The sequence below is a fragment of the Clinocottus analis genome, unplaced genomic scaffold (assembly GCF_023055335.1).
Source record: "Clinocottus analis isolate CAN_PGR_092001 unplaced genomic scaffold, fCliAna1.0.p SCAF_31, whole genome shotgun sequence".
Lineage (NCBI taxonomy): Eukaryota > Metazoa > Chordata > Actinopteri > Perciformes > Cottidae > Clinocottus > Clinocottus analis.
The window spans coordinates 1,651,332-1,679,158 of record NW_027176054.1 but is presented as its reverse complement, the minus strand read 5'-3'; the positions used below and the strand labels follow the sequence as shown (position 1 = coordinate 1,679,158).

The window sequence follows — 27,827 nt, the reverse complement described above, 5'->3', positions numbered from 1 at the left end:
CATGCTTTATTTGTCACTGTGTCATACCTTTAAAATAAATGTATCATTTAATTCTATTTATTTTGATACTCTTCTTTTGTAATCTTTTTTTTTAAATCGTGAGGAAAGGTATATTTGATCTTTTCATCCTAAAAAAAAAAAATTACACTTGCTTGCAACCTGCTACGTGCACCGACAACCAATCACCTCCCACTGCACTGCTAACATGACGGGCGGCTAAGCCAATCACAGCTAGCGGTCTCCCGCGCCTGGACCAATCACGTGCCGGCTCCGCCCGGTTGAGACCTGATCCGGCACGTGATTGGTCGAAAGCGACAGGTCGAGAGGGCTCAGCAGCCATTGATGCGCTTTATCTCCGAGAGGACGCAGCGGGGCTTTAATTCTTCTTCTCTACGTTTGGTTTCCTCGCTCGCGGACCGCCGCCATGGTTTCCCACTCGCTCGCGCTGCCGATGATCTGCTTCACCACGCTGTGGGCGCTCGTGGGCGTCGTGGCTCCGTTTTTGGTGCCCAAAGGACCCAACCGCGGGTAAGGTTGGTCCGTAACTGCCGTCCGTCTGCTCGCTATGAAACCTCCCCGAGTCCCGCGCGTCCCCTTCCCGTGTCCTCGCGCCTCATTCCACTCACTATTCCCACACACATGTGTGTGTTATTTCATTTAAACATCATTGTTTACGTCGCGCTGCATAGCGTCTCTTATAACGCGCTGATGAGGAGGAGGAAGAGGAGGAGGAGGAGGCCCAGCGCGTCATCTTGCCTCCATCCCAACGTCCTCTGCTTCCTCCTCATCCATCCATCCATCCTTCCCTCCTTTCCTTCCTCCCTCCAAACAAGCTAGTAGTAAACATTTGTACAAAGATCATTTGGGTAAAAAGATGTTCAAGTTTATTTAGAAGTGATGAAGAAAAAAAAAATCCAGGAAGAAGTCATGAAAACTGAGTTTGTAGTTGAAGTCGACCAGCGAGGACATTAAGGTGCATTTCTTTCTTCTGTTGGTGTTTAGAACACTTTGTTTGTTTTATTACAACACACCAAGTAAAGCCACAATGTAATACACAAAAACACAAAGACTGAAAAGGTTTAACTCGAAGCTTAATGTGGATGTGTTCATATTCTAAATTATTATCATTTGAATCAGATAATAAATTCTCTCTCTCTCTCTCTCTCTCTCTCTATATATATATATATATATATATATATATATATATATATATATATATATATATATATATATATATATATATGCATACATTTCATTTACACTTGTCACCCTAAAAAAACTTTATAAATATTTTTTTTTTAGCTTTTTATCCAGTAATCTTCTACAAACATCTCAATGAATGTTGTGACGCAGCAGTGAGAATATGAAATATGACTTCTCTCTTTTCTTCAACAGTGTGATCGTCACCAGCCTCATCCTCACGGCGGTCTGCTGCTATCTGTTGTGAGTACAAACCTTCTTCTTCTTCTTCTTCTTCTTCTTCTTCTTCTTCTTCTTCTTCTTCTTCTTCTTCTTCTTCTCATGGTTCACGTGTCCCACTGTGGAGCCTTAACCTTATATATAATATTCAGGCTTCTTACGCTCATGGAAAACCTGGAAAAGTAATGTATATTTTATCATGGTTATTTCCAGGCCTGGAAAAGTCCTTGAAGGACAAATAAAACCCCCAAAGTGTAGTTAAAGTCATGTAAATGTGTTATATTCATGTGTTTATGATGTTCATTTATGCTGAGTTTGAAATAATGAATTTTTAGTTAGTTTAAATACTACATTTTATCACTTTTTACTGTTTACACACTGATTTCACACAATGTTTCCTCATGGACATTTGGTTAGAAGTCATGTAAATGTGGTTAAAAGTCAAAGAAATATGATTTAAAGTCATATAAATGTGGTTAATAGTCATGAAAAAGTCAGGAAAATCCATTGGTCTACATGTGTATGAACCCTGTTTATATTATAAGTGGATGACGGCACATTAACTGCGTTAAAGCCTCGTGTTTGGCATTTTGGCCGTCGCCATCTTGGTTTCTGGCCGTCGCCAGCAGCTTCACTGAAGCAACCTGCAAGAGGAAGTGACCGACCTGGACACAAGAGGCAAGATCAACGTTTGATTTTAACGGCACGCTGGACGACGCGTTTCCACACTTTAAAGCAGATTTCAGCAGATTGCTTGTTGGGGAAAAAGCAACAACTAAACACTGAACTTTTACCTCCAAAAACCAACGAGCTGACAGACACCCGACCCACAAAAGAAGAGAGCTCTGAGAAGTGCAGCATCGTCACCACACCACTAGATGGAGCCCCTGCTCCTCCACATGGCTCACTCACAAACTGTGAAGAAATATACAGTAAAGCAGCTGGAGGAGGCGGAGCTTAAGAGGGATGAAGAAGAAATATACGTTGATGAACTTTAATTTAAGTGATTACAGACAACTGGAGAACTCTGATTACTTTGGAAATTGTAAATATAGATAGCGTCTTAGGTCATTTGTGTTATTCACGGATCCAGTTGCATATTTTTAGATTGTCTGGTCACAAAGAAAAAGGTGGGGAGGGGGGCGTGGCTTATCTCTGTGTCACTATTTCCGCCATCCACCATTGAAATAACCGCCAGTTCTGCTTCACGCTCTTTACGCTCAATGAGGAAGTCCCACAAACGTCGGCACGTCAGACGCCCTCGTGACCGGCGTTCATGATCTCATCCGTAGCCGCGCGCCGCTCCGACTCGCGCAAACAATTCGCAACGCTTCGGGTGTGAACGCAGCATCGGGCATTCCGTAAACTCCAACCCCCAAAACGCCCCCAAAAAGGCAAAGCTTCAAAAGCTCACGAGCGGCTGTTTAGAGACGAGGGATGCGCGAAAAACCCGTCCTGCGAATAGCAGAAGCTGCTAATCACATTTGAACGTTAGCTAATGAATTTGAAAAAAACAAACCTGGACAAAAATCACATAGAAAAGGGTTGTAATCGTAGAGAACGTGGGCACTGGAAGCCGCTCTGAGCGGCAGGCCGTAAATAAAACGGCTTCTTCGGGCCGCTGAATGCGTCTCTTGCGGCGGCGGCGGCGCGATCCGCCTGCCGGTCGAGCTCATTAGCGGCTTCGGTGGATCGCGCGTCATTAACGGGGGGGCGATAAACATAATTGACGCCTCTCTGGACGACGCTTTAAGAGCTGGTTAGAGCTGAAAAGTCGGCGGAGAGAGTTTCTCTCGCGCTCGGGCCTCGTAGCCAAACCGCTTCCTGTGGGCGGAGCCTCTGGTTCGCTCCGCGAGCAACGCCGCCGTGAGGTTCGCCGTTTCTTGTAACGCCGCTCTTCTGTCTGTCCTCAGCTGGCTGGTGGCCATCTTGGCCCAGGCCAACCCTCTGTTCGGCCCTCAGCTGAAGAACGAAACCATCTGGTACCTGCGTTACTTCTGGGAGTAAAGCAGGTGAGAACAACCTAAAGGAATCACGCTCTGGAGCCTCAAATATACGCTCTGTGTCTGTTTTATACACTCAAACTATTTTTAAATGCTGAGAAAATATAGTCAAATGTGATATTTATACATTATTAGTTCATTCATACAACCAGTTAGTGACCAGTAGCATCTTCTATACAGATTGTATGGTAAGACCAAAAGATAAACATAATCTCTCCTCCTCGTTCTCCTCCTTCTCCTACATCTTCTTCTTCTCCTTCTTGTTCTTCACCTCCTCCTCCTCCTCTTCCTCTCTTGCAGGACCGTGTGTCGTGATGTCTCCCATCGTCCTGAAGGGTTTTTCTGGACTTCATTTCATCGTAATTCCTCATTAAAAATAAATCTCTCTCTCTCTCTCTCTCTCTCTCTCTCTCTCTCTCTCTCTCTCTCTCTCTCTCTCTCCGGCATGTTGAGGGTTTTTTTAAAACAAACATTTTATTTATTTATTTTTGGTTACCGGTGATGAAGACGTCCAGAGGAGCCGCGACGTCATCAATCTTCCTTTTACTTTGTGTTCGTTTGCATTTAATTTATTGGTTTCTATTGTGTGTGTGTGCGTGTGTGTGTGTGTGCGTGTGTGTGTGTGTGTGTATCACCGCCATCAGGGACCATGAATTTTCTTAAAGGTGTGTGTATTTATTCCCACGTGAGCGTGTTGCGTAACCGTCTTTGTCGTCTGTGACCGCGGCCACGAGAATCTCCCCGAAAGAGAAGAGAGCGATTCTCACACACACACACACACACACACACACACACACACACACACACACACACACACACACTCACACACACACTCTCGTGCTCGCCGCCGCCGAGGTTCTCGTTGCCATGGTGATCTCGTCGCCCCCATTCAAGTCCCTCCCTCCACCCTCGACCCCTTTTGATGAAATCCCGCTCGCTTGTGTATAGATGCAGGTTGTGTGTGTGTGTGTGTGTTTTTGTGTGCAGCAGATAGATGTGTTGATGATATCACCATCTTTTAAATACACACACACACACACACTAAATAAGATAATCATCCTTTATTCCCAGCCTTCATTAAAGGGGAGGCGGCTCCAGGTGGAGGAAATGATGATTACTGAACATTAAGACGGTTATTTATTTTTTGTATTACAGTTTTTTTTTCTGAAATGGCGAGTTTAAATATGCAAATGAGGCATTATCTTATCAAATAAGAGCACGTTTCCCAGAACAGAAAATATGAACGTTCCTGTTTTCAGTTTTGTTGACGTATTGGAGTAAATAAACAAAACCATATTGTATGTGTTTGTTCAACAAAGTCTCGTGGAAAAAAATATATATCTGCAAAAAAAATCTCTTTTAAAAGATATTTTAATTGTAACTATGAGCATCCAGCATGATATGAGCCAGATTCCCCAAAAATGCCTCCTGGAGCGTCAATAAGACACCTTTATGGAAAGATTAGGACCTAAAGAATCAGAACCTGCAACAACAATCACAATAAAACAAAAGTCTTGGTCTGTTAGGAAGGAGTTTCAGTCAAGAAACTGTGTCGTTCGGTTCAAAAATGGAAAAATGTTACATATTTTATGCCAAAAGATTGTCTGAATGGGGCATGCTGGGTATTAAAATTTCTGGATCAGAGTGTGAGAACAAACTCATGAGAGAGAAAACGTCCTTTAAAGAGAAGTTTAGTGACACACTGATGAAGACGAGGAGGGTCAACACACGCCATGAAGCTTCACCGCTTCACCTCTGACTCCCGTTGCGACGCGCTGGACGCCGACAGGCCACGCCTTCCTCCTCCGAGCCGCTACCACAACCACGCCTCCTCCACTCCCTATTTCCAACCCAGAGAACCCCTCCCCCATCCGCCCATCCTCTTCTCTAAAACCACTTTGCTTCAGCCAAAAAAAAAAATCAAAATCAATATACAGCTACTTTTTAGAAAGACCAAATTGCGTTGTATCTTTTCCTCCAGCCCTCTTTGGTAGTTGTGGTGGCGGTGGGGGCGGCGTGCAATCGCATGGTTGTATAGAAGTCTATGCTTCATGTGTTAAAGCTGCATTCTCTCTCCTGACCACCAGGGGGCGACTCCTCTGGTTGTATAGAAGTCTATGCTTCATGTGTTAGAGCTGCATTCTCTCTCCTGACCACCAGGGGGCGACTCCTCTGGTTGTATAGAAGTCTATGCTTCTTGTGTTAGAGCTGCATTCTCTCTCCTGACCACCAGGGGGCGACTCCTCTGGTTGTATAGAAGTCTATGCTTCATGTGTTAGAGCTGCATTCTCTCTCCTGACCACCAGGGGGTCAAAGCACTCGATTTGATGCACAGCGCCATTTTCTAGCAAAATACCTTAAATTTGCGATCAATACTGAATGAAACTCCACAACAAACTGACTTCAGACGTTTAATATTTCCCTTTTCTCATGAATCTGTTCATGTTCATCTTCCGGCTGCTGCTTATCTGATAAATATTCCTGGCAACATATGGATGATGGAGATTTGTTTTTCTATGAGGGTGAGGGGGTTGTGTGTGTGTGTGTGTGTGTGTGTGTGTGTGTGTGTGTGTGTGTGTGTGTGTGTGTGTGTGTGTGTGTGTGTTACTGAGTAACAGACCTGATGGTGGAGATGAGATCTTACATGTGACCTTGTGTTAGTGTGAAGTAAATGCTTCTATGTGAAACACCCAATAAAATATATATATATAAATAAAAACATACGTCTCGTATAACCGCTTTGTTGACATTGTGAGCATTCCTCCAGCAGGCTGGAATGTATGTTTTGTGAAGGACACACACACACACACACACACACACACACACACACACAGTGTGAAGTGGCTCGAGGTACTTTGATTCTTTCATAAAAACGTAACCATTTAACGTCTCACACAAACTGAACCTCGTCTCTCAAGGACACGAGAGTTAATCGTGTGTGTGTGTGTGTGTGTGTCTCTGTGTGTGTGTGCGCCAAAGTTAGACGAAATAGATCCTGAATGCAAAGGACTGAGGCAGTTTGTCAAAGTTACCTTGATGATCAAGGACAAGGTTGGCTTTTTCCCACAATAACACAGGAAGGCTTTGTATAAATTATTCTCACACACACACACACACACACACACACACACACACACAGAGCCACATACACATCAGATACAGGTTTAACAGAAACACTGGAGAAACTGGGAAGTGGGAGACTAAAAGGTAAGGTGCATTTGCCTGCTCTTGTAAATAAGATAATATGCTGATGGATTTGATAATTTGCGGAAAAAAAAATTATAGCATGTGTTAAAGCTGCATTCTCTCTCCTGACCACCAGGGGCGACTCCTCTGGTTGTATAGAAGTCTATATAAGTGACTCTACTTCTCTCTTGATGTATTCCCTCAGTAAACATTGTAAACATGAGTTTATGTCTCAATCTCTAGTTTCTAGTCTTCTTCTATACAGCCTGATGTTCATTTAGTACATTATGGTCTGTTGGAGTCAAACAGACCATAAAGCAGGGGACGCTTTAGGGGGCGGGGCTACAAGATGATTGACAGGTCGGCACCAGAGACGTGTACGGCGTCTCTCCGTCATTCCTCAGTCCAGATATTGTAACATTTGTTCATTGGTTGAGGAAAAAAAACAAGATGGTCGACGGGAAAATTGTTAAACTTCAGTCCAACAAACCAACAGGTGACGTCACGATGTCGCGTCCACATTTCCCTTTAAACAGATGAACTCCACATTAATAACATGTTGTTTAAAGGCCGACACATACGCGCTGTGACTGACGGATAAACACCCCGCAGCTTATCCTATGTAATATTCATAAATTGTGGCTTAACGCGCCATGGCAACCTACTTTTTCTCCAACAGTACATTAAGATTTAATGATCTTTTATGCAAACAGCCATATGAGCTGGCCTAAATAACGCCGGCGAGGTTTGTTTTCTTTTCCTCACAAGGGAGCAGCTGTGAGCCTGATAATGCATATTTTAATCTCTCATTCATGCATGTGTGTGTATGTATATATATATATATATATATATATATATATATATATATATATATATATATATATATATATATATATATATATATATCTATATATATATATATATATATATATATCTATATCTATATCTATATCTATATATATATATATATATATATATATATATATCTATATATGTATATATGTATATACATATACATATATATATATATATATACATATATGTATCTATATATATATATATATATGTATACATACATATATATTATGTTTGTCATATTATGAAGCTTTTTATAATGACTGAAGTATAATACTCCCGTAGTTTTCATATGTTATACTACTACTCCATGATGCATTTTTATTCACTATCACAATGCATAATAATGGGATTATAAGGTCATTGTTTGCTTTAAGTAAAGTGAAAAAAAAGTTTAAGCTATGCGAGTACGACAAAAAACGTAAAATTATTCTTTTATTTTACTGAAGGTAAACAACCACTGAGTGTAATTTATAAACAATATAATGCATTATTTAAAAAATCATTGATCATAGCTATGGGATTTATAATACACTATGATCCTTGTAACAACAAAGTCAGTGCAGTGACCAGCAATCATGAAAATGATTTATTCTGCGTTATGATTACATTTTTAAAGCAGTGCTTTTTACTGTAAGCAAATAACAATACATTGTATATTTGTTTAAATATACAGGTGTTTAGTGAAAATGTGTTTTGTACTGCATTTTAACTTAAAACATATACTTTATTTAAGCAGTAAGGTACGAGAGGCAGTAAAGTATCGTCAATAATGTACAGTTCAAGGGTGTTGTTGGGCAAACCCTTGAACTGTACATTATTGACTATACAGCACTGCCTAGAGTACATTATTGCTTTTATAATACGTTGCCTGCGACATTATGAATAGTAATTAAATAGTAGGCTGCCTTTCATCATATGATACCGACGACGATATAAATGTAATATTACGATGAATATATTTAAAATCTGCATTTCTCTTTATTATTTAAACTCAGTTGCCATTTTGCTCCGGAGCAAAACCTGCCTTCAATCAGACAAGATGTTGTTAAACTGGAAGGTGTTTCTTCAACGGTAAAGTATTGCTTTTCACCACTTGTGTTAAAATCACAAAGTGCGCGACCCAACCAGCAGGGTTACGGAGCCCAGAGCGGCCGTAAAGCGGCGGTGAAGCCCGCTGAGGAGGCCCGAGGTGTTCGGGGTTTGCTGCTGCCGCTCCGTGTGCTCCGTGTTGTTCAGCGGGTCTTCGCTCTGAAGCGACCCGGGGCAGCGACGGGGGTCAGCGGGTTCACGGCTTCGCTCTTCCCGTGTGTCCTTAAAGAAGGGTCGTGTGACCCCGCCCCTGTGACGTCAGCGCGTCGTCGACACAAAACTGTATTCGCTTTTTTTCGCCGACTTCAATGTGGGTCAACTGTCAATGTTCGAGAAGCACCCGACCGGAAGTACAGTAGAGGGCCTTTCACAGTAAAAGCAGGAGACGGACGAAAATCGATGGGTTTTATTTAAAAAAAAAAAAATTCTCCTGCAAAATAAAATGTGTGGCCTCCCTAAGACAAAATTCTTGAAATCCAAACTATATATATATATATATATATATATATATATATATATATATATATATATATATATATATATATATATATAAATATATATATATATACATATATATATATATATACATATATATATACATATATATGTATATATATATATATATATATATATATATACATATATATATATATACATATATATATATATACATATATATATATATATTATATATATAATATATATATATATATGTATATGTATATGTATATATATATATATATATATATATATATATATATATATATATATATATATATATATATATATATATATATACTAACAAATATTTTACAGTCAGCGTGGGTTGTGTTGGCTTTATGGTTAAAGGTAAGATTCCTGGTCATGGTTGAGCGTAGTTTAATAGACAATAAAGATGTCAAACGTGGTTTATCCAATATAAACAGCAGAACTGTACAAGAGAAAAACAGTGAACATGTTGATGGGTAGATTTTGTTTTGTTTTGATACAATTCTGCCCATTTGGAATCAATTTAATTATTCCACTATAATATGTTCCAAATATATTTATATACATTTGAGGTGGTGAAATGGGCTTTTAAGTATCGGAACATTTTTTCAAATTAAATTATCAGTGTATTATGGCTCTAAAATGCAGGTAGAAAAACGTATTACAAAGACAATATTAGGGCATTCCCCCAATATTATCGTTCAATGTACTAAAATGGGTTATTGTATTTTAAAATGATAATAAAATAAAATGAACAGAAAAGAGTTAATCATTTGTAACTCTAAAATTTAAATATTTAACAACATACTCTTATTTGTTATTTATGTATTGTACATTCTCACAATTTCAATGTTTGTATAATTTGTTTTATTTATTGCCACGCACTAATTTAGAATCAAAATGTATTATACGTGTAACGTAACAATCGTTTCTGATTCTGATCTACAATAATACAAAAAACAATGTAATTAAAGAATTTGCAAACGACCTCTATTTTTGAGAACTAGTGGCCGGAAGTTCGGCACGACCAAATCTCTCGAGATTGACAGTTTTCGTTTACGGGATTACACGTGAACTCAAATGCCCCCATCAAGCCGCCGCGGAGAGCTGCGACTGTTTTTACAGCTGACACACTTCCCGTTCCGATCAGGTCAGTCTCTCACCACCGCTTTCTTCAACATGTAGGTTGCTAAACAACAACAACAACAACAACAACACAGGTAGCCTAACACCACAACAATAATACACCACAACAATAACAACAACAACAACAACAACAACAACAACAACAACAACAAAGAGCACTCAACACCTCCATGCGCGGATCCACGCCCTCCATTTCTCTCTCTGTACGTGTAAGTGTTCTTCTTCGTCCCCTAAAAAGGAAAGTGTTTTGACCCGCGGGGCCGTTGGTGACAGTGGTTTTAAAGGCGAAATGGACTGTACCATCTTGAGACACAGAGGAGGAGGGGTGGGGGGCGGGAGGGGGTGGTTAACTGTACAGAGGTTACAACTTTATTAATACAGGAATTAGCTTCCAAAACAGTAAGCGTTCTTCTCCGAAAGAGTCAGGGGAGGGAGGGCGAGAGAGGGAGAGGGAGAGGGAGGGTGATGGAGGAGAGGGGGGGGGGGGTCCTACAACCATCTTCTCTGTCCCGTTCATCCGCCATAGAGGGCTCCGCTGCCAGGGAACTAACTTCCTGTACTCACGCGGCCCGCGGAAGGGATATCGTGGCTCGCTGTCCACGCGCAGCGGGGTGGAGGGGGAAGAAGGGGGAGGGGGGGCCGTCTCGTGCATGTTTATAGCGCGTGGTAACATCATCCGGAGAGGGGTCGACATTGTTTTCACCCCCTCGGGGTTCCGCCGAGGACATCCGAGGACACGCGATAAGGTAAAAAAAAAAACAACAACAACAACTTCCGTCTTCCTCTTTCGTGTTAAAGTTTAACGAGCGAGAAGTTCCTGTTGCGCTGGCACCGACGACAACAACAACAACAACAACAACACCAACAACAACAACAGACGTTAAGCTTTTTAACGGGCTGTCGGATAAAAAAATGGCTACTTTCACATTTCACATGGACTCGGTAGGCAGCGCGCACACTTGTGCTTTAAAAATAAAAATAAAAAAAGGCTTTTACACCACAGAAAAACGTTATTAAACAACATCCCGATGCTTTAAAACACACACGCATTATTTATTTTTTAAATTTTTGTATGTGTATTATTTCGGATGCACAACTTTTCCAGCATTTGTGTTGTTTAATGATAATAAACGCGTAACGTGTGGCAGCAGCAGCGACTTGCTCTAACTTTGAATATCTAACACACACGTAAAAAAGGAAGAAGAAGAAAAAAGAAAGTGTGTGTGTGTGTGGAAAGACTTCATGCACCTGCTGGACCCGTTGAACCGTGAAGCCGATCCACGTGCTCAGACATTAACAATTAATATTGGACATCCGGTGGCACTGCCAGCTGCGCCCCATTTTCTTTTTTTTGGTGTGTGTGTGTGTGTGTGTGTGTGTGTGTAGTGTGTGTGTGTGTGTGTGTGTGTGTGTGTGTGTAGTGTGTGTGTGTGTTTGTGTGTGTGTATTGTTGTCTTGCTGGAGGATCCCTCTTGTCTCGGCTTGGAAGCTCCCGCTCCGCGACGCGCGCTACTCTGCTGTTTGGTAGGGATTGTATATGCTTTTTATTGCAAAAATATAATATAAAAAAACGCAATAGAGAGAGAGAAGGAGGAGGAAGAGGAGGAGGAGGAGGGGTGGTCTCTCCGTGCCATGCGGGGACACGCTGCTGCTGCCATGGCACCTTCTTTCCCGGCTTTAGACTCTGTGTGTGCAGGCTGTTGTTTCATCCAGCTGCGCGGACACGCACACACACACACGCGGACCCGGTACCGGGTCCGCGTGTGTGTGTGTGTCGGTGTCGGTGTCGGTGCTGCGTGTGCATGGATGGATTTCAGGATGGATATTTTCCGGGGGGAGGAAGAGGAAGAGTGTCGGAGACGCGCGTGGACCGCGGAAGCGAGGCTCCACCGAGGGGGAGAGCTCCAAGGACACGGAGAGGAGAGACTCCCGGGTCGGGTTGGTGCTGGTGGAGGAGAGTGTGTGCGCGCGTGTGTGTGTGTGTGTGTGTGTGTGTGTGTGTGTTTTATCCGTCCTCGCGCTGGTGGAATTGGAAGTTCGTGGCGTTTCATGAGGGGTGAGAGACGGGGAGAGCTTTGTCCCGTCGCGCAGATTTTTTTTCTTTTTTTGGGGGGGAGCTTTAATTTGGCAAATTGGCCTCCCAGACAGACACTCCCCCCTTCCTCCCACCTCTCTCCCTCCCTCCCTCTTCTCCCCCTCCCCTCCCCGTCTCATCCTCGCTGTTTTTCGGGCACACTGTCCGCCATCGCAGCCTCTCTGCGGACTCCTTCTCTCCTCCTCCTCCAACTCCTCTCTCTCTCTCTCTTTCTCTCTCCTGGTGTGTAACATCCCTCCATCCGGAACCATCGTGTCCTCTTGTCACACTGAAGAGGCTGCTCTTGTTGTTGTTGTTGTTGTTGTTGTTGTTGTTGTTGTTGTTGTTGTTGTTGCCTCCAGCTGTTTACGGTTCATTGTCTGGTCAGACCTCCTGGTCCACAGCATGACTTGCATCCCCCTCTCTCTCCTTCATGGATGAGAGGAAGTACACCTTTTATTTTGAAAGGCACTTCATAAAAAAACACTAGTTTTCACCCTTGTGATACTATAAAAAGTACTGAGAAAGTACCAACACATCAGAGTATTACTCATAACGTATATTTGCACGTGAATGTGACACCGTATGACACGTTTACACACGTCTTGATGTGTTTTATTCTTTCCTATGATTCATCTCCATCGTGAGGATGTGCCGCTTTTCCTCGTGAACGTGAACTGAATATATTTTAGATTCTTCTGGTGTCGTCACCTTCGACCTTTAAGACGGCCGCGATGCCGCGACGCCCTTTTTGTTTTTGTATATAAAGTCTTTTTTGTATTGTTGCACAATGTACAGAACAGGAAGTGAATGGATCGAGAGAATAAACGTCAGGTTGACCTTTCTGACTCGGTAATCTTCTAGTTTGTGGTATTTACGCCTCTGCGTTGCGCAACAAAGCCGCCACAGGCGTAGGGATTGATTTTTAATGCCGCGTTTTCTCTGCACACACGCACAGACACACACACAGACACACACAGCGGTGGAGGAGGACGGCCTCCGTGCTTCACCGACACGCCACTGAAGCGGGGTCAGTCGTAAGTATACGTACGTGTATGTTCACGGCTGGAAATGAGGTCACCGCGAGGTCGAGGAGACGTTGAACGCCTGTGCGTAGTAGAAAACGGCACCGCAGTCACACCACACTGGATGGAAACACACACGCACACACTCACACACACACTCACGCTTGTTTCTCAGTGCGTGTCGCTTCGTAGTCGTTACATAAGCTCCCGGTTTGTGTCGGCATCCGCTCCGCTTGCTCAGTCTTGTTTACAGACGGCTGAATGGATCGCTGTGCGGACGCCGAGCTGCCGCTTATTGGCCCTCGATGGGGTTTTGGAGATGTGTGTGTGTGTGTGTGTGTGTGTTGTTGTGTGTGTTGTGTTATATGTGTTGAACCAACACACAATTGCAGGATTGTTATATTGAGGCATCCTATACCAGCCAGAGCAAGAACAAATATACATAAGAATCTGTGTGTGTGTGTATGTGTTTTGTGTGTGTGTGTGTGTTGTGTACATTCACCTAGTAAGAACTAGAGCAACGCAGCAGTCGGATTAGATGAACAAGACGAATGCCACGTTCCTGTTTTTACAGTAAAAGGACACAAACAAATGCAGCTCCTTCTCCGACGGAGGATTGCGGATAAGATGAAGATGATCGATCCACACACACACACACACACACACACACACACACACACACACACACACATGCAAAGTCATCCTGGGTGCCAAATGCCAGGTTTTCCGTGCGGCGTGCCAAAGGCGAGCGTCACTTCCTCATTCCTCTGCGCGCCGAGGTCACGCCATTGTTCTCCAAGTCACTGATCCGGGTTCAGCGTGAGCCGCTTTCTCCAGGCGCTGAACCGTGTGTGTGTGTGTGTGTGTGTGTGTGTGTGTGTGTGTGTGTGTGTGTGTGTGGCGAAGTGTAAGTGTTGCTCGGTGTTTCATCATGAAAGGAGCTCAGTCTGATTGGGAGTCTTCGTCTCTCTGATGGAGAATCAGGAGTTTTGGTTACACACACAGACACACACACACACACACACACAAAGACACACACACAGACAAGACACACACACACACAGTTACACAGATACAGACACAGTTCTTTTTTTTGCAATCAGAAGTAGCGTTAGCTAATAAGCTAACGCTATAAAGCTAACGCTCTAAAGGAACTTCACCGCGTTAGCCGACCGCTTTCATTCCCGTAGAGCGAAGCGTTCACGTCTCCTCGGCTCGTGGTGAAGTAACCGCAGCACTTATTTCAGACATAAAACCGAAAACACATTCACAAAACCAGTTGACTCCCAGACAGGAAGTGCAACAAAAAACACCGCTGAGTCATTTTCTGTTTGTTTTTTTAGGACTCATTGCTGCAGCTTTCTGTAGAGCTCCAACGTCGTCTGAAAACACATCAATGAGCCTCACCATGAACACACAACACTGACACTAACACACACACACACACACACACACACACACACACGCACACACGCACAGTCCTGCTGCCACAAACACTCTAACACTCACTAAAATACCAAACGTGGATTCATCCGCCGCTGAAAATAGTCCCCAACAAAACCTCTACGTACTTCTGTTTGAGTCTCACTGAGGCTGGTTTAAGAGTTTTAATGAGCTTTAAAATATATATATATATATATATATATATATATATATATATATATATATATATATATACATATATATATATATATATATATATACATATATATATATATATATGAACATGTAAATCTTCAGTGACAACCAATAAATTGAGGAGTCAACATATTGAGAGACAATAAGATATCAATCCAGCGATGTGGCAAAGAAGAACAAAAATGGCGCTAAATTCAACTCGTCACTCGGCTGACCTCTGGCTAGCTTAGCGCTTTCCCGTTAGCTAGAGGAACGGCGCTAACGCTCAGCCGTCTGGAGATCACGCTCCTCCTCCTCTTCTTCCTCTTCACTCAACACAAATGTTTTGTTTCCTTCTACTTCTTGAGGTTTGACTGAACCAGAAACTCTGAGAAATGTTGAGCTCAAAATCTGTTTTCATCTCCGTCCTCTTTCTAAAAAAAACCTCTCTCTCTTTTTCTCTCTTTCTCTCTCTCGTAGCGAGCGTGTAATTTATTCTGTGATGCGTCGGCGGCGAAATGACTAACGCTCGTCCGCCGGTAATTATCCACATAATCATCTACAAATGTGACATGAATACTTTCTGCTGCTCTACACAGCAGAAGAACACCTTTAGCCGGCGCTTCAAAGCGTCCGCGCTCGCTATTTTAAACGCTCGGCGGCGGCGGGTCTGAAGCGACGTGTCCTACATTTCTGGCGGCGGCGGCGCCGTTATTTCTTTTCTTCTTTTTCCTTTTCAAGTTGCATAAAAAGATGTATTAATAGAAGGGAAATAAATAAGTAGCCAGCATAAATTGACTGAATGGACACAAAAGAGCTCGCGTTATCTTTCATGTCAGAAACGCGAGAATAAAAAGGGAGAAAGAACGCCGCCGTAAACAAACTGTGTGTGATCGTAAAGACGAGTCAATAAATAAAACCTCAAGCGTTTTAATGTGCTTCTTTTACATTCAACGCTTTATTGCGACATCATTTTGCCTCGTCGAACGTGTTTGAGCAGATATTAGAGATGGACATTAGCTCAAAGCTAACGTATATAAATATATATAATACATGTTAAAACTACTAATGACCCCCAAAAAACATTTTCTATCAAAGACAAATGCAATATTAGAGTTCTTAATCATTTGAATTGTCTGTTTTTTATGCAAATAACCACTAAAGAGACATTTTTTGACATCTCCGATGATGTCATTTATTTATTAACCGCCTCTTAATTTATTTTTAACTCATTATTTTCATCGCCTCTACTTGTTCCTGCAGGCTGGGAGGCGACATGTGAAAGAAGCCCCGCCCCTTTTGACCCTCTCAACTCTTCGGTAAAATACATCATCCTCTTCCTCCTCCTCTTCCTCCTCTTCTTCTTCATCCTCCTCCTCTTCCATCTTCAGTCACAGATTATTTGTCCCCTCTCAAGATCTGAACGCCATTAATGTGTGTGTTTTTTTGTTTTGTTTTTTTTCACACAGCAGAACTCACTTTGAGCCGACGCCGCGACCCGACACCCTCCTGCATCGGGCATGCCTCAGGTAACGCCTCTCTCTCTGCAGGGTTCTTTACGCTCATGGACAACCTCGAAAAGTCTTGTGAATGTGTTATATTCATGTGTTCATGTGTTCATTCACGCTGAGTTATGAATAATGAATCTGCTTTTAAAAGAAAGAGGCTCAAAATATGAGCAGCATACATACAGGCATCTATATAAATGTTTATTCTTTTAATCAAACTGTTGTCTCTCATTCATTTGAGTCATTTAAGGTTTACTGTATGCTTTGAATCCTCAATGTTAGTTTAAATACTACATTTTATCACTTTGTACTGTTCACACACATTTCACACAATGTTTGATCTTTTAAAGTCACAATGTGTATGAACCCTGTACCTCCCGTCTCTCTTCCTGCCTCTCTACTCCTCTCCCTTCCTCCATTTCCCCTCTCCTCCCCCTCTCTCTCCTCTCTCTCCCTCCTCTTTTCTCTCCCTCCCTTTCTCATCCGTCACCTCTCCCTCTCTCTCCCTCCATCCCCTCCTCTCTCTTTCTCTCTTGTCTCTCTTACTCTCCCTTCCTCCCCCTCTCCCTTTCCTCTTTCCTCCCTCTCTCTCCCCCTATCTTCTCTCCTCTGTCTCTCCTCCCTCTCTCTCCCCCTATCTTCTCTCCTCTGTCTCTCCTCCCTCTCTCTCCTCCTCTCTCCTCTCTCCCCCCCCCCCCCCCTCTCTCTCTCAGCCGGGTATGAATGGGATGGAGCCTGCGTTCGGCGAGGCCTACGGGGGCCACCGGGGTCTGCTGAGCCCCTACCCGCTGGCCATGTCGCCACAAGGGGGCAGGACCGAGTGCGACCAGGTGAGGTCACGTGACTCTCCGTTGGCGCTCGTTCTCTCTTCGCCGCATTATCCTCCCGAACACCAGGGGGCGCACGCCCCAACGCAACCGCCAGGAAGCAAAATGCCACAAACGATCTGCCCACGTCTTCCTTTATTTAAACCCGTCAAGTATTCAAAGAATCAACGGCTGAATGTCCTGTAAATTAATGAGTTTTTTTGCAAAATATTTACTGAAATTAACATTTTTAACTTGTTGAAAACTGTGGAACCAGTGTTGTCTCCAGACCTCCTTTTCTCTGTGCTTGAGTTGGAAAGATTAGGACCTAAAGAGTCAGAATCTGCAACAAAAATCACAATAAAACAAAGACTTGGCTTGTTGATGAAGGAGTTTCAGTCAAAAAACTGTCTCGTTCGGTTCAAAAATGAGAAAAATTATGTATTTTATGCCAAAAGATTGTCTGAATGGGGCATGCTGGGAAAGGAGAAAGTAAGGAAGGAGGGAAGGAAACAAGAGCAGGAGAAGTGTGGGATGGAAGGAAGGAGGTGGGACAGGAAGGAGAGGAGAAAGCAAGGGAGGAGGAAAGGAAACAAGTGAAGGAGAAGTGTGGGACAAAAGTAAAGTTATATTTTGTACACAGAGATATGAAGAATTTTTAAAAATCAAACTTACATTTCTCAGCTTTAGGTTCATATTATGACTCTACACTTGTGCCTTATGACAACGGAGCCTCAGTATACAGAGAGCTGAGGTTGTTCTGCAGTTTTTTATACACCACATGGATATGTCACTCATCTGCAAAGAGCCTTTAAAAAGATGAATTTAAGAAATGATATGAAATCTAGAAAAAGGCCTCAGACCCTGAACAGATTAGATTCAACGTCCTGCGAAGGTCACACGATGAGTCATATTTAAGGACGCCTCTGTTTTTTTTGTGTGGTTTTTTTTTTTAGAGCGTGCTCCTCATGCTGGGCTCCCCGGCGTCGCCTAGGAAACGTCCCTTTGAGTTGCTAAGCGACCTGGTGGACGACGGCGGCCTCGGCGAGGACCTGCACCCGGAGCGCTGGGACGTGTCGGCGCTGGACGAGATGGCCCGCTACACCAAGCTGGGCCTCGGCGTGGGCGGGGAGCTGCTGGCCGGCTCGGAGGAGGCCGTCCTCATGGGCCGCTGGGGGAGGAGCCGGGAGGAGGAGGAGGAGGAGAGGAGGAGGAGGAGCAGACACGCGGCGGCGCCCGCCACCCGGGACGTCCAGGGAGGCGAGGACGACGACGAAGAGGAGGAGGAGGAGGCGGCGTGCAGCGCAAGGGCGCTTTGCATCGCGGGGAGAGCGCCAGCAGCAGGAGGAGGAGGACAGGACGGGGCGGCGCCGAGGAGGCGCACGGTGGAGGTGTATCAGGTGGCGCAGGAGGAGGAGGAGGCGGCGGCGGCGGGTTTGGCGTTGGAGCACTGCAGCGAGGAGCACAACTACTCCCTGAGCCAGGGGGAGGAGGCGGGGCCCGCCGCCCACAGCGCTCCGACGGAGGAGGTGGAGACGCAGCGGCAGCAGGAGGAGAGCCAGGCCAAGACTGAACTGGAGGAGGAGGAGGAGAAGAAGGAGGGGGAAGGGAAAGAGGCGGAAGAAGAAGATGAAGAGGATGAGGAGGAGGACGACGACGAAGAGGAGGAGGAAGACGACGACGAAGCAGAGGACGGAGCGGAGGAGACGGCGGCGGAGGCCGAACTCTCCAGCTCCTCAGAGACTGAATGCGGTGAGTTTCTTCCTGTCTGTCTGCCCACAGGGAGACCACGTTGTGTGTGTCTGTGTGTGTCTGCGTGTGTGTGTCTGTGTGTGTCAGTGTGTGTGTGTGTGTAACAAACTAAACCACCATTTGTAGCAGACCTGGAGCTCATAGTGCCGCCTGCCCCTTAATGTCTCAACAGTCTTCAATAAGACACGCCTACTTTTAATATTACACGCCCACTTACAATAGGACACGCCTACCTTTAATAAGACACTGCCACATTCAATAAGACACGCCTACCTTTAATAAGACACGCCCACATTCAAAAACCTTCAATAAGACACGCCCACCTTCAGTCAGTGAGCAGCATGAAGCTACACAAAGACCCACACAACTCACACAAAAGCACAATGACAATAACGTAACAACAATCGCTCCGTTGAAAATCACCTGACGTCGGTGTTCTAGGGTTGAAGGAGTTATTGTTATTATTATTATTATTATTATTATTAATAAGATATCATACTAATCAACAAACAGCGCCGCTCCGCCTCCCATCAGCCCCGGCGTCACAGACCTCAGTGGCGCCGTGCGAGGTAACGGAGAGGTCGCCTGGCTCGCTCTCAAGGAGCACGACTCGTATTTCAACGGTTCCAGGCGCTGTTGTCGCTCTCCATTGTTGTGTCTGTGTGTGTGTCTCTGTGTCTGTGTGTGTGTGTGTGTGTGTGTGTGTGTGTGTGTGTGTGTGTGTGTGTGTGTGCGTGTGTCTGTGTTTTCTGTATCATGAATAAAACAAAGGGCACTGGAGTGAAGGATTAAGATGAGGGGATAGTGCAGATAATGATGCTATCTGCAGACATGATGTTACATAAGCCATCTGTGTGTGCGTGTGTGTGTGTGTGTGTGTGTGTGTGTGTGTGTGTGTGTGTGCGTGCGTGTGTGTCTGTGTGTGTGCGTGTGTAAGAGACTTCACGGTTATTAACTTTCCGTCTGATTTAACGGTCACAATTTTCATTGTTTTCCAGCGCGTTTTATTTTCATGCATTTCTTCTTCTTTTTGTCTTAACGGAGCTCTGGAGGGTTTTTGAAGAAGCGGCGCTTCTGAGCGCGGCGCGTTGTGTTATTTATGATGCCGTTGTGTTATTTATGATGTCATTGTGCTCGGCTGTGAGCGCCTGAGGCTGGTGTTCTGTCACCGGGTCACACGGCGAGTGTTTGTGTTCATTTCATACCTGCTGAACGTTGATTAATGATCTGCTGTTAATGAAATATCTTAGATATTCTCCACAGTGAAGCTTTGAAACTGAGTGGTTCTATTTTTGAATCATCGCTTCTCTGTGATCAAGAAACACCCCCGAAAAAAAGAATATTTCTCTTAACATGAAAATGGAGATTGAGTGAATATTTTATGGTCTCCAAGCTTCAAAGTAACGGCATGCCACGGAGACATTTTGAGACCATAATGAGGAACTTTATTATTCCTTTTGGATTATTAGAGACGTTGCAATATGACAATGTAGCGATATCACAATGTATCGATATGACAATGTAGCGATATCACAATGTATCGATATGACAATGTAGCGATATCACAATGTATCGATATGACAATGTAGCGATATCACAATGTATCGATATCACAATGTATCGATATCACAATGTAGCGATATCACAATGTAGCGATATCACAATGTAGCGATATCACAATGTAGCGATATCACAATGTAGCGATATCACATTGTAGCGATATCACATTGTAGCGTGGCAATAAAGCGATATAGCGATGCGACAAAGTAGTAATTCACGACCACGTCATGTTTAAGATGTTTTCTCTCCACCATGTCGGTTGTTAAAAATAAAAAATTAACCATTGAAATCGAGTTAGCTCCACGTTAAAAAGATCTGCGACATGGATTCATAACTGCCGTTTTTTCCTTTCAGAGGTGGAAGCGGAGCCGGTGAGGCCGCCGGGCGAGCGCCCGGCCAAGCGCCGCTGCTTCTGGGAGTACCGGCGCGCTCGGGAGTCGGGCAGCAAAAAGAAACTGGGCGGAGACGTCCACTGGTCTCTGTCCTGGAGCTCCAGCACGCTGCCCAGCACGCTGTACCGCCGAGAGGGTGAGGACACGCCCAGCCACCAGGCCGCTAACGGCCCGACCGCTAACGGCCCGAACAGAAAGATCATTCCTAGATTGATTGTTGGTTGCACAGCCAATCGCATTGAGGTGAAGCTGGAAATAAGAGTCACTAACAACGCAGCAGAAAGTGTCCCATTTCTTTTTCTCTCATGTGACATGAATCGGATCTGGACCCTCAGGCGTGTGACCTACATACGACTTTCATGTCAAAATCTGATTTTTTTTTATTTCATGTTTCCCTGCTAAGTGAATTTTACTTCAGGCACAACAGGAGCTGTGCAGGAGTTTGAAACTTAAAGCTTACATATATATATATATATATATATATATATATATATATATATATATATATATATATATATATATATATGTGTGTATATATATATATATATATATATATATATATATATATATATATATATATATATATATATATATATATATATGTGTGTATATATATATATATATATATATATATATATATGTACACATACATTTATAAAGGTATAAATTCAAAAAAATATTAGTGAACGTAGTCGCCATCTTGTTTTTTGCCACCAGAAGCGACACCAGACGGTGGAACTAAGTACTCTGTGTTATAAACCTGTCAATCACCTTGTAGCCCCGCCCCTAAAGCATCCCCTGCTTTATGGTCTGTTTGACTCCAACAGACCATAATGTACTAAATGAACATCAGGCTGTATAGAAGAAGACTAGAAACTAGAGAGTGAGACATAAACTCATGTTTACAATGTTTACTGAGGGAATACATCAAGAGAGAAGTAGAGTCACTTATATAGACTTCTATACAACCAGAGGAGTCTCCCCCTGGTGGTCAGGAGAGAGAATGCAGCTTTAACACATGAAGCATAGACTTCTATACAACCAGAGGAGTCGCCCCCTGGTGGTCAGGAGAGAGAATGTAGCTTTAACACATGAAGCATAGACTTCTATACAACCAGAGGAGTCGCCCCCTGGTGGTCAGGAGAGAGAATGCAGCTTTAACACATGAAGCATAGACTTCTATACAACCAGAGGAGTCGCCCCCTGGTGGTCAGGAGAGAGAATGCAGCTTTAAAACAGGTCTGAGGGCTTTGAGTGAACTCCTTCGTCTCTTGTCGTTCAGGTAAAAAAGGTCGCCGCAAAGCTCGCAAGACGGACGCCAGCGACCTGACGCCGAACCCCCAGAAGCTCCACAACATCGGGGAGCAGCTGCAGAAGCTCAACGCCGCCATCGACGGCATGGGCCCGGTCAACGACCTGCCGGCCGTGGCCCGGGCCCGGTCCCGCAAGGAGAAGAACAAGCTGGCCTCCAGGTACCAGACCTCCACTTAGCTTCCTCCCACGCCGCCGCATCGCTTCATCAGGCGCCAGTCGGCATGTCGCCCGCAGGCCGCCGTGGCTTCTTTTGCTTTAGCCTTCAAGATCAGTTTTTATTCTAAATATGTAGCGGCGGCTCGGAGGAGTCGGCCTTCTCGCAGGTTTAGTTTGTGGAGGACGGAGAGAGAGAAGAACGCTTTGAGAAATGCTTCTAATCTCTGTGGGATTTATGGAGGAACAGAAATGTGAAAATCTAAAGAAAATGTTGTTTTTTCCCGTCAGGACGCGTCTGAGTTTAAGTCTCTCTGTCCTGAGAAGCTTTTACAGCTCAGCCTTCCTACAGACGCTCAAACGAAACAACCGTTTAAAATGGAGGTCAGCAGGGGAAGAGAGAGAGAGAACAAGAGAGTGAGAGAGTGCATGAGCCCCTTTTTGTTTTTAATTTGATGGAAAGAAGTGAAGGAAAGATGGAGGAACACGACAGAGGAGACGAGATGGAGGAGGCAGGAGGAAAGGATGAAGAGGAGGAAACCAGACGAGAGAGGAGGGAAGAAGGGGAAGGTCATGGAGAGTTCATCTCTGGAGGGAGCAGGGAGAGAGAGATGGAGGGAGGACATGTTCGCACGCCGTTTAAAGAGGATGAGAGACTCTGGGAATATCTTGTTATTTCATGTGTATTAAAAACTCAAACAGACATCAGATGGAAAAGAGGGAGGAGAGAGGGAGAGGGAGAGAGAGAGAGAGAGAGAGAGAGAGAGAGAGAGAGAGAGGAGGAGGAAGTGTTCACTTCAATGTGAAGTAATCTCTATCTGTGGAGTCGAACAACTCAGTCTGAGTTATTCTATTACTCTATTATTCTGTTATTCTCACTATCTCTCACACACACACACACACACTCTGCTCCTCTCGGTGTGAACCATTAGCCTGTAACTCGCCCCCGAGGCTTCTGGGTAACGTTGTGTGTGTTGTGTTTCAGGGCGTGCCGGCTGAAGAAGAAAGCTCAGCACGAAGCCAACAAGATCAAACTGTGGGGCCTGAACCAGGAGTACGGTGAGGCTCGCCCTGAAGGTGTCATCTACCAACGCAGGGTTTATAGGGGGGGGGGGGAAACTAGCCGGCCAGCGTTAAGATGTCCTGACCACCAGGGGGCGACTCCTCTGGTTGTATAGAAGTCTATGCTTCATGTGTTGAAGCTGCATTCTCTCTCCTGACCACCAGGGGGCGACTCCTCTGGTTGTATAGAAGTCTATGCTTCATGTGTTGAAGCTGCATTCTCTCTCCTGACCACCAGGGGGCGACTCCTCTGGTTGTATAGAAGTCTATGCTTCATGTGTTGAAGCTGCATTCTCTCTCCTGACCACCAGGGGGCGACTCCTCTGGTTGTATAGAAGTCTATGCTTCATGTGTTAGAGCTGCATTCTCTCTCCTGACCACCAGGGGGCGACTCCTCTGGTTGTATAGAAGTCTATGCTTCATGTGTTGAAGCTGCATTCTCTCTCCTGACCACCAGGGGCGACTCCTCTGGTTGTATAGAAGTCCATATAAATGACTCTATGATTCGGGGACTTTTGGCTTCCTCTCCCTGTGGGAGTCATGTGACCTGGTGGCGCCATGACACCCCTCCTGTTGCCATGGCACCCGTCCTGTCAGCTTCTTCAGGATCAGAATCCTCTTTTTGTCTCACAGTGTGTGTGTGTGTGTGTGTGTGTGGTCAAACGACTACAGTGGATCTGACTATTTCTCCCTCTCTCTCTCACACACACACACACACACACACACTGAAGTCAGAAGACTTGTTTGAAGGCAGCAGAGTCTTTTTGTTTGGATGCAAATTACTGAGATGAAGAGAAACAGAGAAAAGAGAGAGAAAGAACTAGTTTTTCTAATGTCTTAGAAAGAGAAGAAAGTGTGTGTGTGTGTGTGTGTGTGTGTGTGTGTGTGTGTGTGTGTGTGTGTGTGTGTGTGTGTGTGTGTGTCTGTGCAGGGGGGCATTTTTGTGTTTTGGTTTCCCGGCAGCGAGACAACTTTTTTATGCGGGGAAACACGACTAAATGAAACGAAGGTTCGGGAACGACTGGAATGTTTAAAAGAGAAAATAAACAAATAAAATAGGAAAAAGGACGCTGAATGAAAGGAGGAGGAGGAGGAGGAGGAGGAAGAGGAAGAGGAGGAGGATGAGCAGAAGGCTGACACATTCAGAGTGTTGATCATCTCGTTACTATCGGCTTCCAGCAGGAAGAAGTGTTATGAACCGAGCTGCTGCTGAGAGTTAGAATGTAACACATGAAGCATGGACTTCTATACAACCAGAGGAGTCGCCCCCTGGTGGTCAGGAGAGAGAATGCAGCTTTAACACATGAAGCATAGACTTCTATACAACCAGAGGAGTCGCCCCCTGGTGGTCAGGAGAGAGAATGCAGCTTTTACACATGAAGCATAGACTTCTATACAACCAGAGGAGTCGCCCCCTGGTGGTCAGGAAAGAGAATGCAGCTTTAACACATGAAGCATAGACTTCTATACAACCAGAGGAGTCGCCCCCTGGTGGTCAGGAGAGAGAATGCAGCTTTAACACATGAAGCATAGACTTCTATACAACCAGAGCAGTCGCCCCCTGGTGGTCAGGAGAGAGAATGCAGCTTTAACACATGAAGCATAGACTTCTATACAACCAGAGGAGTCGCCCCCTGGTGGTCAGGAGAGAGAATGCAGCTTTTACACATGAAGCATAGACTTCTATACAACCAGAGGAGTCGCCCCCTGGTGGTCAGGAGAGAGAATGCAGCTTTAACACATAAAGCATAGACTTCTATACAACCAGAGGAGTCGCCCCCTGGTGGTCAGGAGAGAGAATGCAGCTTTAACACGTCTAGCTGCTTCTTTGAGCATCCGGTTTCTTTTTGTCCAGATCTTTAGACGAGCCTTGAGCCGACTATAATAAAAATAGTTTTCACTCTTCTTCTTCTTCTTCTTCCTCCTCCTCGTCTTCGTCACAGAGAGCCTGCTGGGCGCTCTGCTGCGGATCAAGGAGGTGATCCGGCTGCGCGTGGAGAGCAGCGAGGACGAGGACACGGACGAGCGAGGGATGACCCGCCGCCTGCAGGACATCCTGCGAGAGTCCAGCGGTGAGAAGCACCGACCGAACGCCGCGCCATGAACGCGTCAGCGACACAGATTACACTCTTTACTTCCAAGCAGCGCGCTTTATTATTATTATTAACTCATCTAATACATTGAGTCTGTCTCATTGTTGACTTTTACATGTTCATTTTGCACTGATTTCTGATTCAGAAACGTTTAAATTAAAAGTGATTTTAAAACATGCGACAAGCCACTGCGGGTTGAAAAGAAGAGGAACGGATGAAAAGTGAATATTCATGACTGAACTGATTTTAAAATAATAAACTCACAAGAAAAAGAATAAAGAAACAGAAACAGAGAAACAAAGAAACAGAAAGCAGTGAGATTAAAGACAGAAATTATGAGCAATAGTTCCACACAGTTTATGATGATGATTTGCTTGTTAAATGTAATCTTGAGATTTCATTTTTTTTTCTTGACATATTTCTTTTTGTTAACCACCAATGGCCCAAATACGCAATAATATATTTTTTTTCGAGGTTCGGTGTCTGTCCTCTATGGAAGCCCATTCCCGCCACACACAAAATAAATAAATTAGGACCCAAAAAAAACAAAAAAAGTTAGGACCAAAAAAAAAATACAAAAATTTAAGACCAAAAAAAAAAAAGAATTTAAGACCCCCCCCCCCCCCCTCCAAAACATTAGGACAATGAAAAAAAAAAACCTTGACTTTTTTTTATCGTCCTAATTTTTTTGGGGGGGGGGGGGAGGGGTCTTAAATTTTATTTTTTTTTGGTCCTAATTTTTTATTTTTTATTTTTGGTCGTAGTTCTCTTTCTTTTTTTTTTTTTTTTTTTGGTCCTGATTTTTTTTTTTTTGTGTTGCGGAAATGGGCTTCCGTACTTCTCTCATTTTATTTGATAAAAACACAACATGTTCTGGCACATTTGCCCTCCATTTCCGTCTCTTCTTTTTTTTCCATCCCATCATAATTTGTGTTTCCGTGACGACCCTCTAGGTCCTTTAGTCGCCGGGCGGACCAAAGACTTCGTGCAGAGGATCCTGGCGGCCAGCGCCGGCGTCCCGGGCCAGCGCAAGGAAACCCCGCAGGGCGGCGAGGAGGCGGCGGGCTAAAAACTCAACCCCGCCTCCGCCTTCGCGATGTACACACTCGAGCAAAGACGTGGCGATGCTGGGCGGAGGAGGAGGAGGAAGATGAGGAGGAAGAGGAGGAGCCTAAACAAAATGGGAGTAAATTGCCGCCCCGCTCCCGGTCATCTCCCGTCTCTGCACCTCAACCACCACCAGGCCAGAGCTGCTGCTGCTGCTGACGTCTCTGTGTTCTGTCCGTCTGTGTGTGTGTGTGTGTGTGTGTGTGTGTGTGTGTGTGTGTGTGTGTGTTGGACGTGTATATACATCCTGTATGAGCGTATAGTGTTTCTCTCCCTCCCTGTGTGCTGTTTCTGTATCCCAGTGTGCCTATGAATAGACATTGCACTGTTTTGTAGATGGTCGTAGTTGTCGGCAGGAGGGGAGGGGCTTAGTAAGGGGGGGAGGGGCTTAGTGAATGGGGGGGGGATAGACGAAGTGCTAAATTAAGGAAGTGGGAGGAGCGCAGCATATTTAAATGTATATGTCGTCCTCTTTGGCTGCGCTGCATGCCATTTAGATCACGTCGGCGTCGCCAAAAAGTCGTCCAGTTGTTGAGGGAAAACAGCGGCGCGTTTGTTGTGTAGGAAAAGTCCTTGAAGCTTTAAACCCCCCCCCTCCGCCTCCGCCTACAGACACACACACACACACACTCCGCGCCCCTTTCTTTAACACCCTATCACCGCATTAAAATGTAAAAGTCAAAGAATGGAGACAAAAATGAGTAAAAAATGAAACTGCACCTTAATTCAAACTGACCAAAGAAACTGCTGAAAAGAAACCAACACTCAAGACACCAAAAGCGCTCGCTGCTGCCGACCATCAACCCTTCAGTATGTTCTGACAAGTTCTGACATGTTCTTGACATGTTTTTGTTAGTATGTTGCGTCCGTAAAGAGGGCGGCGTTCTATTCACCCCGAATGATAATAATGATAAAAATGATAATGCACTACTGTCGCTGCATCCTGGCGATCTTTTTGACCCCACCCCTCCAAAAAAAGGGGCGTGTCAACAATGCCCCGCCCCCTACCTTCTCAGCCCCGCCCCCTCCCTTCCCCCCTGATTTCATGTAGCGCACCTTCCTGAAGTGCAACGACAACTCGAGAGAGACGAGAGAAAGAAAAACACACACTTGTAGATCTAGAAAGCAAATAAGATTTGTCGTTTTTTGTTTTTATTATGACTTTGTTGTTTGG

General features: G+C 44.5%; 2 protein-coding genes across 13 annotated transcripts; both read left to right on the top strand.

Moving 5' to 3' along the window:
* The first annotated feature begins 329 nt into the window (after positions 1-329).
* Positions 330-6,141, top strand: atpv0e2 (ATPase H+ transporting V0 subunit e2). Its single transcript, XM_068595717.1, has 4 exons — positions 330-528; positions 1,396-1,443; positions 3,333-3,431; positions 3,723-6,141. Exons 1-3 carry the CDS (start codon positions 425-427, stop codon positions 3,424-3,426), a joined length of 246 nt encoding a protein of 81 aa, XP_068451818.1. The 5' UTR covers positions 330-424; the 3' UTR covers positions 3,427-3,431; positions 3,723-6,141.
* A 3,924-nt stretch (positions 6,142-10,065) lies between these two features.
* On the top strand, positions 10,066-27,003 carry LOC137798767 (CREB3 regulatory factor-like). Of its 12 annotated transcripts, XM_068595710.1 has the most exons (10): positions 10,843-10,936; positions 16,170-16,225; positions 16,376-16,435; positions 17,128-17,244; positions 18,177-18,972; positions 20,887-21,060; positions 22,207-22,396; positions 23,377-23,450; positions 25,397-25,525; positions 26,500-26,750. In XM_068595710.1, the coding sequence occupies exons 3-10, from the start codon at positions 16,427-16,429 to the stop codon at positions 26,613-26,615; spliced, it is 1,605 nt and encodes a 534-aa protein (XP_068451811.1). In that variant the 5' UTR covers positions 10,843-10,936; positions 16,170-16,225; positions 16,376-16,426; the 3' UTR covers positions 26,616-26,750. The 12 variants fall into 12 exon arrangements, with proteins under 12 accessions (XP_068451807.1, XP_068451800.1, XP_068451810.1 ...); XM_068595706.1 differs by lacking the exons at positions 10,843-10,936; positions 23,377-23,450 and adding an exon at positions 10,066-10,194 and having other exon boundaries at positions 16,379-16,435; positions 26,500-27,003; XM_068595699.1 differs by lacking the exons at positions 10,843-10,936; positions 23,377-23,450 and adding an exon at positions 10,066-10,194 and having other exon boundaries at positions 26,500-27,003.
* The last annotated feature ends 824 nt before the right edge of the window (positions 27,004-27,827 follow it).